At 40.8% G+C, this 11,536-nt stretch overlaps 1 protein-coding gene across 7 annotated transcripts in view; it reads right to left on the minus strand.

Annotated features, from left to right (window-relative positions):
- The window catches only part of sash1a (SAM and SH3 domain containing 1a), a 163,211-nt gene that overhangs the window by 35,435 nt on the left and 116,240 nt on the right, over window positions 1–11,536 (minus strand). For all 7 annotated transcript variants that reach the window (XM_085132872.1, XM_085132873.1, XM_085132875.1 and 4 more), the window contains exon 2: window positions 5,354–5,482. In XM_085132872.1, the coding sequence (XP_084988998.1) occupies window positions 5,354–5,482 (129 nt within the window). The remainder of the gene's footprint in view (window positions 1–5,353; window positions 5,483–11,536) is intronic.

The raw sequence follows: 11,536 nt of genomic DNA on the forward strand, positions 1-11,536 counted from the left end.
CTCAGACACACGGTTAAACGATGAATAACTTGCTGACACGGTTACTTGAAAGAGAATATCAAGGCAATCTGTGTTTGAGGCGGTGCCTACGAGCGTGTGTGTGTATAAAGCATAGATCCCAAAATGCATCCCCCCCAGAGGGAGCAGGCTATCCTTTACACAAACTTTGCAGAATAATCTTAAGATGCTGCCCTACTTACCTAAAAGTGGCTTGTAAGCGTGTGAACGTGCATGCGTTTTTTTCCCCCTTAGATGTCCAAAGGCGTTGCTTGTGCATGGTTCGCTTTGTGTGTATGTGCGTGCAATTGTGATGGGAGAACGATTGGTTAAGCATGACTGAATTAAGTTAAAATGAAAGGGAGAAAGAAGGGAGAGCTCTGACTAATGAGGATCACGATGTCTGAGCACAGGGAAACTGGCATCGGAAACGACTAAACCCTAACAAGCGCTACTGAAAAGTGACTACTTCCAAAAACCACATTGCTTTCCATCATTAACCTGGAAACTACAACAAAGTTTAGCTTCGCAACAGGAGATCCAGATATATTTTTTTTAATTAAAGGGAAAGCTTCAAAATACAGATGAGTGCTAAACACATATTCCATTCACTGCAAAAGCCTGTTGAAGTCACTTTTACTTCACCAAAATTACTCCCAACCTCAGATGGAAAAAAAGGTGTATGTGTAGCAAAAAGACCAGGTGGCGTAGTGGAGGTAGGCCAGCTGGCATGGCCGAGTGAACCTGGGTGGGCAACTGTAAGTAGCCCTGTAGAAAGATATGTAGTGGAACAGGTACCTACTGCAATCCCTGAAAAAGACGTTAGAGGTGGAACTAGTACAAGCCTGCGGGACTGGCTGTTCTGGAAAATCCACACACACACACACACACACACACACACTTGTGTTTTCTGAAATTCAACCACGCCACACCAATCAAGCTGCCGCTTGCCTAAATGTTTTTACGAGAAATACATTAGCACACCAACATCTCCATCCTCTTCCTTTCAAGGACGTCTGGGAGAGTGTGTGTACGTGCTCGCCGCACAGGGCTGCATTCTTTTATAGCGCGTGGAGCATTCCTCAGCTTTGAGAATCCTCCTCAGCTTTGGTATTTCAAAACAAATACCAAAGTTATTACAACCGATGTCCCATTAGTGACAAATAAATCACAAAATACATTTAAATATACCACTTGCTTTCCACAAGGGTTTTGCCAATAATAAAAATAACACAGCGGCACGAACGTCCTTTGAAAGCAATCTTACAGCAACAAAGTCTCTGCTGTTTGAGCGTGTTTGACTTTGCTATGTTTCTAGGCAAAAATCTGAGAGTAGAAAGGATAAATAAGCAGCAGAGTTCACAACACGGTTTGTCTTTCCTCTACACTGTAGTTTTAACCCAGCTGAACTGACGCACTTTGATGGTTTAACTTCATGTGGGCATTAACCACACGGTTCCTCGTCTCACGGTAAAACAAAACACAAGTCCGTGCCTGAGTCTTGACCCACGGCTGTCAGGCAATTCAGGTATAAAACAAATAAAACGCCTTCCTTGAATTAGCAGGTTACGATGAACAGATTTATGATTGATAGGATGCTTTGTTTATGCAATTATCTAAAATTATCCTCAAAGATATTACCACACACAGCAGTGCAATGTCTCATTATGGTTAACAGCAAGTGTTAAAATGTTTGCCCAACAACCACAAACGCCAAAATGAGCTCTCTTGATTTATATTTAGCGTACTTCATTTGTACTATTGTGCTATGGTTAGAAAGTGATGTCAAAATAGAGTTTGGTATTTCTCTCCCTTGGCCAGACAAGATTAGTCATCCAACAACCAGTCCCTGCATGTTTAAGGGATCCCTCCTCTGGTGTTTTATTTCTGCGTTTTGGCACTTTTTTTTCTTCCCTTTGAATTAAACTAAATTTGCACTGACATAACTGTAGCGTGACTTTGTGGCTGCTAATGGAGACAGCTTGAATAACTTTTCCAACTGCCTTGATGTTGAAGAAACAAAAGAAGAAAAAGACAAAAGTTAACTAAATGTATTTACTTCAACTTCAGATGACTTCTATGGAGCAGTACTTAAAACGATCCTCATCCGCTTCAGAAACCGAAGAATGTCATATATTGCAGTTGTTAGCAATGATAATATGCAATGATAATTTATGCTACTTCAAAGCCACTGGTTAAAACCTTTACAAACTTCTGCCTTGGTGCCTTTTAAGAATCAGTCCACATCTAAAACAGATCTGAAAACCAGTGATTGAACTGTGTTACTAACCAAAATTGGGATCCTTTCCTGGAATCTGTGGGCTGCCAATCATTGTTTTTTTTATTTGAGGTAGCCTCTACCATAGCCACCGACATAACTGTTTTCAACATTGGGCCAGGCAAATTTTCGTTGCTATGCTGAAATTTAAAACTCACTTTTTAAAAAGGATCGTAAAAATAAACTACTATGAAGCACCTTCTATTTTGAAAAGGGACACTGAAAAACAAATCATGTTTATGGTTACAGATGTAAGGTACATTAGGACGGTCAGATGCATCTACTTTATTCTAAAATATAACTAAATCCTTTGTATTTAGCTAAGAATTAGAACACGGAAGACTACAATGTTTGTAACTGAATCCCAGGCAAAAAATAAATAAAAAATTCTTTATCCTTCTGACCTGACCTTTTACTGACCCGTTATTAGAGACAACACACTTTATTAAAACTGCTGGATATATTGCTCTTTTCCAGCATTTCCTGTCACTCCAATAATAAAAATCCTCATGCAGCGTCCGAACGCTAATGTATAAGAGCGCTGGGAAACTGCGAGGCCGTCGTGCTAATCCATATCCACATTCCCAAAGAGGATGTTTATTTAACCCTTTGTATCCCACTAACTCATAAAACTACCATAGAGTCACAGAAACAACTGAGAGGAAGCCACGCAGAAAGGAGGTGCATCGATAGCCATCTAAGAGAGAGCTTCCGTCATCAACTCTTAATAGAGAGAGCCCCTTGCTTTGCAACAACACAGACAGCCATCACTGTGCTAAAAGGGGCACAATGCAAGAGCAGGCTAATAATATTGTGCAAGTGGAAAAAAAAATCCAAATGTTACATTTCTCGTTACTTTAAGGAAAAGAGCCCAAAAAACCCAAAAAGCCCCCAAAACCCCGAAAGAGAAGCTGAATGGTTCCCATCATGAGCAAACTCGCCGTACCAAGAGTCAAGTTGAGAATGCTTTGGAGAACAGAAACTTAAAAAGGCCTTCTTCTTACTTTTTGGTGTTACAATGTTGACCACAACAACACTTTAGACAGTGGGGCTTTCGCATGGGAATTTTCCAGTAGCAAATATCCAGTCAGTGTTTTCCTCAAGTTATATTTAACCTGGAGTATGAGGACTTTCATCACAGATTTACTGGCAACCAGACAGCTTTCATGGCGTCTTCTCCGATACTACATTTATCTCAACTTCAGCCTTCTCTAGTACAGCATTGCAAACCAAGAAAGGTCAAAGCTTAGGTGACTTTTACCCTAAAATCTCTACTACATAGATCAGATCTGAACTGAAAAGCATATAGTAGGAGAGATCTGAAGAAACAAGTTACCTACTAGTAAAAATAATAATTTAAACCAATAACTGATCTATAAATCTGACATTATCAAATTAATACAATGGCTAAAGAGAGGTGAGCCTTATGGAGTCCTGTCTGCTTTACCATCCACCTCCACTAATAAAATCTGTCTCTATTAATGTGGCTCTTATGACCTTGCCTAACCATCTGGCACTGGTCCCAGGGGTGACGACTGCATGACGCTGGCTTGCAGCCACTGACTTCTGGACACACTTCAAAAGCTGTAACAGTCATTTTGTTACTCTCTTTCTGACTGGGTGTCTGTTGCTCTATCTAAGCTCATTCTCAGTTCATTTAGTGTCCTGTGCTCTGTCTCGGTACACGCCTTGTGTATTACTTTCACAATGCCTCTTAACAATATTGTCTAAGAGAAGAAAAGTTTGTCTTTAATCCATTGCATCCTAGAAGGGTTGGTAAAGACTGTTCTTGAACAGCACCCAAAACTAATTTTAGAAAAAGGCCTGCACTCAAACGCAAGGCAAGGTTAAATCCATATAGTGTGGGTTGATACTGCACATTTGAGAGCTCTTGATAAGGTGTTGTCTGACCTATATCCCCTCCTCCATGTATTTTTCTTCTTTTCTTCTATATTTTGCTGCCAAACTCTGCAGAGTGGCAGGACAGCTGCAGGCTCTCACATACTCCACTCCTCCTCTTCATTCCCCTCATCCTCCTTCCTTCTCATTCTTCCACTATTCATGTCGTTAGCCTCCTCTTGCACTGGGCTTCAGGCTCAGGTCCCACTCAGCACAACCCCCAACCCCTCCCCTGAGCCTTCACAGCTTCCTTTTCCCCTGTTTTAAGAAAGAGCTTCCCTTCAAAACTAACAAAAGAATGCCCGAAAGGTAAGCACAGATCAAAGTCTGCAGCCAAAGAGACAGCACTTAATCTATAATAAGATGCAAAATGCATTTAGAGTCTATCATGAAAGCGGTGACAACTGCATGTCTGAAATCATTAAATGCACAGCACAATAAATCAGCTGTGCCTTTCAATGCAAGCTGAGCCACATGGTCGCCTTGGAGCAAGAGGGGCCGCCTATTAAACTGGAAACATGTGATGACAGAAAAACATGCGGAAAAATGGGGAGACAATCAGTACAAGGTCTAAAATAAGAAAGTCTAATGTGACAACAATGTGTGCAAAGTATGTGGATGGAGAGCTGAATCATTGTTTTATCGGGCAATAACACTACTATGTCTGACTTTCTAGCAAACGTAGTGGAGAGCAGCAGCTAGCTTAGCAGAAAAACAGAATTGACCATTTGTTTTTGTGTGTGTTTGAGAATTTATTTGCCCAAGTTCTATTTACAGGGACTTACTGAATTGATCTTATACTTGCTCTTGCAAGCATGTGGACCCATTGGGTTGCACGCTGCACAAAGCTAGGCCCTCTGCAGCAGCACCAGCAGCATTCCATCATAGATTTACTTGCAACTTGGCAACCAAAGAAGTGTCTTAGTATCCTACATCTCTCTGAAAAGGACTTGTAGTGGTGTTCAGGCACACTGGCCTCGGGGGGAAAGACTTGGACATTAACACAAATTCATCTTGTTTGTTCAGTCTCTGCTATTCTTCGTCTGGCAGTTAGTAAAGAGCGTAAAAAAAAAATCAAGCATGCAAGTTCAGAGGTGAGGCAAAGAAAATGCTGTGCATGAATAGCCGTTCACATGATTTCATTAGGCGAGGTAATTACATGGGTGAGCGTGTATTTACCATGTCGAGTTCCTGGGAGACTCGTCGTTTGCGTAGCTCCTCCATGCGGTCGTTGACGTCACTAAAGCAGGTGTTGTAGTACTCAGAGTATTCCTGTGCAAGGTCATCTATGTTGCCCAGAGAACCATCCTGAGGAGAAGAAGGGGCATAGTTTTAGCCAGAATACTAAAACCACTAAAACCACTGATAATTTCGCTGACAATGCTCCCACTGGAAAAACTCTTTGCATGAATTATGAACACTCAACTGCTTTGTTTCGATTTACTTTCTGCACTTGGTCTTTCCTTTACACGCTTTCATATAGCTGCACTTCACAATATTCCACCAGTACTGCAGGGAAAGAAAAAAGCCTAAACGAGTTAGCACACTGTGTGACATTCACACCCCCTCAAAACTTTGTATAACCAATGTAACATACACTTACAATTAGTGGCAAATAGAAGGTAACTAGGATGCAATTTTGTATGCCTAACACAGACATTCCCTCTCACTCCTACGCAGTTTTGGATAAACTAAATATTTTCTTGGGTAAGTAGAAACAATATTATTCTTTATATGCAGTCTTCTTGGCGATGCCACTAATTTCAAAGTGTCAACTACCGTTCAAACTGAGACCACGCTGCGTCACCCATGTGGCAAACTACGCCACACAAACAAAAAAAACTAAAAATACCCCCAGTAAAAGGGCTTTAGGCCCATTTATTCATTCTTATCAGGTTCCATTCAGTGTCACTGGCAGGCCTTGGTTTGTTCCTGGGTTTTTGTCTTTATTTCAAGATGCCCTTTACCTCCTCAGACATTCACCAAGCTCCAACCCAAACACACTTTTTCCGGCAAGCTTCAGTTTACATCAGCACAGTTCCTGCCTTTGTGAGGAAGATCTGTTTAGGAATAATGGAGGAAGTTCTGCTCCAAACATTAAAGAGCTTACCAAAAAGAAGATAACACTATGAGGTAGTCGAGCACATTTTAAATTCAGGTTTTATTGAAATGCGTGGCTGAACACAAACTGTCAACATAAAGGGGCCGGTTATAAAGCAATCTATGAAGTTAATTAGGGTGACTTATGTTTATGTCGGCCCACATTTCAGATTTAGAATATCTTAATTATTTTCTCAAGGCTTAAAAAACAGGAAGAAAAAAAGCACTTAAATATTAATTACTTTCTTGAATTAAGTCATTGATATTTCTTTGCAGGACATAAAGCAACTTTTGTATAACTTTTGTGGGAGAGAAGCTCATCTCCTGCGTCTTGCCTTGGTTAAAATCTAGGCCATTCTGGCAGCGATGGCCCACAGTTGAATATTCATCAGTGTTGATCTAATCTGTGCCAGGCAGACAGCTAGCATTGAGTCACTGTGCAGGGTCCAAACAGTCTCCCTCAGTCTCCGTCTTTCTCAACTGGACTCCCTATCTGGGTGCCAGGCCACAAATGAATGGATCACTGTGAGTAAGGTGTCACACGCACACCCGTGCATACACACACAGGGGTATAGGGTCTTCTTCAGACCTTGGTGTCTAGTCGGGGAGAACACACATTAGTATGCGCACACATTGCATGCTGGGGATTTCAAAAGCATCAGACCAAAACAAACTGAGTTAAGCCAATCACAAACACAGCTCGGTGAGACCGAGTTATGATTTATTAATTGTAAGATGAGCACATTGCTGAAAAGAAAACAACAAAAAAACCACACAATTGCTTCGTCTCAAATGCACACTTTGGCTTGCTAAGATCTGTCCTCCCAGCATCTTTTCTTGAGAAATCCTGTTTTGGCCAGACATGTGGTTTGAGCTGACTGAGAATCCCAGTGGAAACACTCCCCGAGCAAACACATGTTTTCGCCTTCATTCCTCACATTGACTGAAAGCGCACACTCATTAGAGAATCCCAAAATGTTACAATCAGACATCAAGACTGCGCACATATATTTGCAACATCCAAATAGAAAGACTAATGCCTGTTTTAAAGTTGCAAAAATCATTTTTTTAGACGACGACTCCAATTTTATTTTATTTTTTTTTTAAACAGTGATGGATTTTTCTTTTTTTTTTTGCAGAAGAATTATTTACGTTTTGAAGTCTTTTGTCTCCACTTGCAGTACTCTCTCTCAGCTGTGGACAGGTAAAGCTGCATATATTTTGATGTTTTCAGATAGACTGCTAAAACAGCCCCCCCCCCCCCCCCCCCCCCCAAACCCCCGTGTGCGTGCAGAGATGACTGAGATTCCTCTGATTCTCCAGTGGGATTACCTCATAGGCGCTCAACACAGCTGAACCTCGGGCCTTCACTTCCACCGTCACTTTGTACAGTCACACATTCACATGTTCTGTTGTATAATGACTCCAGATGCTTTTGGGTGAATCACAGTCTTAAGAAAAGGTAAACCAGCTGTTTTCTCATAATGACTGATTGGTCATGTAATCGCACGAACAAGTGCTTTGTCCACATTTTAGAGTAAATCTGTCAAAGTGGAAGTGAAAATGTGGGGGTATTGTTTGGAAATTGGGCAGGAGGGTAGGCATTGACGCTGGAAAAGGGATAGTCTGTGGACTACAAACCAGGGCAGCTGTTTGGTGAGAAGAGAATAAAACAGCTGTAATCTGATAACAGAGATCCTTCATTTGTTAAGAGACTCTAATGCATACGTCATTATGTAACCTAAAACAAAACAGGCTCTGTTGGCAATAAGTCTCAAAAGATCCTTACTGTAAAACTTTTACTCTGAAGCCGCTTTACATGCGCACATATAGAACTACAAACACATCTAGTTTCATGACTGTGTGCCGATACACGTGATGTAACAGCTACTCCACCCTCGATGTGAAGGAGGCCAACTCCCCATTTAAACTTGAACAATAGCAACAATAGTCGTACCACAAACTCCACCCAAGCAAGAATGGGTGAGGTCGCTTGTATGAAATCAGAGTAAAGAGTGTGCAAGTGTCACAAAAGCTCATCATTCCATTAAGATGGGTACTTCTAATTTCAAGATGAAAAATTTCCGTTTTGTTTAAAAAACTAACGAAATTAACGAATCACTCGTTTGTGTGAAGACCACTGCAAATTAATGGCTGACATGTTGCGCCACCATCAAAATAGAAATTAACAGCGCTTATTAATGCTGAATGATTTGCGGTACATAAAGTTCCTTTACAATTGCTTCAAAAGAGATGATTTACATCTATGGCAGAAATAAAAATGAAGTCAATATGTCTTTCTACACAAATTACGATAATCTGCTTTATTTTAGATATTAAAAAGTAAAGATATACATGCATATGCTTTGTATGCAAAGGTTGCACAGAGAAGGGAAACAGCATGAAGGTTTAGTAGCCTCGGGTCAATTGGCCATGGAATTCCTTGCATTCTTACTGACACAGGGTTCCTCTACAGACATTCAGAAGTCAATTTGGAGAAGCGTCACTTTAATCATGAGGCATGTCTGTGCGCTAAATGTCAGCAGCTTCAATTTCAGGCTCTTTTTTTTTAAATCATGAATTTATTGCCAAAAAAAATAAAGTAATATAATTACAATATATATATATTGACATGCACACCCACTGTTACATTATGAAAATGAAACCAAGTAAGCGCTTTATACTCAAGTAACCAACATCGAGCACATATTAAATATAGTATTCTAAATTAAATATGATATAAATCTGGAGAGAAAATCCCCCAGGATTTAACACTTGCTTGAGCGTTTCATATAACGGACTACATAAAGGGCTGTTCAGTCCTTTAAAAAGAGGCAGTGTACTGTTGAAGTGACAGTTTCTTTAAGAGGGAAAAGTCAAAACTATGTGAAAGGCACCCAATGAAGCTAATTCACACAGCTAGCATGCAAGGCACTGATAACTTGCAACCTTGGGAACATCTGCTCAAAAACGTTTTCTTGGTATATCGGTGACATGAGAAGAATATCTGCTAAGGCTGGAGCTTCACTCAGTTTATCTTCCTCACATCATGTTACAGAATATCTAAACAAAAGCTTGCTTGTTTATTAGCTAAAGAAAGGCAGTATAATACGTAAAAAAAAAATCAAATATTTTTGTTCTGTTTCAACCTTTAACGTCAAATTCCTCCATTTATCATACCGGTGTTTAGTTTTACATGGGCTGAATAGAAGTGTAGATGGCATTAACTATTGTTACAATCACGCCCTTGTGACTACCCATTTTGTGTGTTCGAGAACAATGACAATGGATGACAAAAGAGCCGTCTGATGTAATGCTAGAAGGTTAGCAGCATGATCACTTTCACTTGCTAAGCAAACTCAGGACAGGACTGGCAGACTGAAACGGCTGCCAGCTGGGTTGCACTGTGGTGCGCTGTACTAATGTTTTTATAAGTGAATCTCTTGAGTCACCAACAATAACAATACATCACCTCTCCAATAGTCCAAACATCATAAGATAAATTAGCCAGTTGTTACTACATCCATCAATCTACTTAGTTCCTCAAACGCCTCCATAAACTAATCCCGCCCTGCTTCTCTGGATTAATACCATCCTATTGGTAACAAATAACATGAAAGGGAACATGCCATCTGTTAACAGCGTAACACAAAATATACATTTGACAAAAAGACTATTTGATAAAAACATCACTGGGTGTTGCATCAGCCGGCTGCAATTCTTAAAAATGTTAAAAGTGCTGCAGGTGAGCACGAAACAAATCCCCAAACCAGGAGACATCTGACTAAAAGTTGGCCTTCAGGCCAGTAGAGGAAGACTGTTAAGGAGGGTAAGGCCAGGGGCCACAACTCAGTCTTTTAGAGAGCTTCCTCAGGATATCCGTGGCTTGAGCAGAACAGTACTCTGCCATCGCAGCAGAGGAAACCTGCCAGATCTCCGAGTGACCTCAATAATGAGTCTGGTCAGGGAGGGGTAGCAAAGGAGAAGTGACCAGAGTTGGACTTGGCACCAATAGACTAAATCCAGCTATTATAGACTGTGTTGAGAACACTGTTGGCAAAGACAAACTGGCCCAGCTAACCATGCTTTAAGTGAAAGCAGACAACTGAAGGATATGCTGCCACTATGTATGAAATGCTATGTGGGAGGAAGCACCTAGGGGTCACAACATCTAGCCATATATTTCCCAGGCACAATCAATAATCACGTCTCAAGAGCAGAATAACATTCTTAGGTTTAAAGATGGAGCACTGTCTCCTACATAATCAGTTTTCCAAATGGACAAACTACCACCCACACTGTGTAAAACACCACAAAACTCCTTTCAAAGACAACAAGGACTCCCTGCAGGCAAATAAAATATCACCTCGGCTGTGGCTTCAGATGGCCTTTCAAGCAAAAAACAGAGGAGAAATTTCTGGAGAGAAGGAAAGAGGGAGTGACTGTCAGCTGTCCAGGTTAGTGAGCATACCTTCCTATACGGTGAGGGAGCACAATTTAAAGCTTCCCTTAGGCCACTGCATATCTGAAATCTCAGTTCTGTCTCTCCTCTACATCAGCAGCAGTGAAGCAGCAGTTATTCCAGTTAAAGTCAAATCCCACAGGATATTTCCCAAATGGGATCCAATGAAAAGGAACTGAAATCTAGACCGCCTCCGTACAAATTCATAAAGCACATTTGTGTTTAAACTCAGATTAATTTAAAAGCTAGTAAAGAAGTTCTGTTCTGTTCTGTTCTGAGGCCCCCCCCCCCCCCCCCCCCATATCTCCAGACGTGGGGCGGGCCAAGCAGAAGCAAATTCCCTTTTCAGACATCTGTAAATCCAACCACTTAAAACAATTCACAGCTCCTACGCCACACTGTCCTAAACTGCCTTTGAGTTTTAATTACTTCAAGAGCTATTTACTGAGCTTAAACCGCACATAAATGAATGGCTTTCTAAGGTATTCTTATTAAACACATTGCACCACACGTCACTGTGGATGGTTAACCTCAGAGATGGGAAAATATAAAGCAGATTGAAACAGCATTTGATTTACAGTTAAAGCATTATGAAAACCTATTTTCAAGGGACAAACAACAAAGCATTTTGGTGTTTATCTGAACGGTTGCTTAAAGTTTAAGAGTACTTTCCAAGTTTGGTATGTATGCCCAAACATACGGTAATCTGTGGAAGATGGAGAACAGTAAGAAGTCTGACCAGATCTTTATCATGATGGAAAACTATCTCTAAAGAGGTATTTAGGCCTGTTTCCACGTGC

This window comes from Neolamprologus multifasciatus, chromosome 15 (genome assembly GCF_963576455.1).
Source record: "Neolamprologus multifasciatus chromosome 15, fNeoMul1.2, whole genome shotgun sequence".
NCBI lineage: Eukaryota > Metazoa > Chordata > Actinopteri > Cichliformes > Cichlidae > Neolamprologus > Neolamprologus multifasciatus.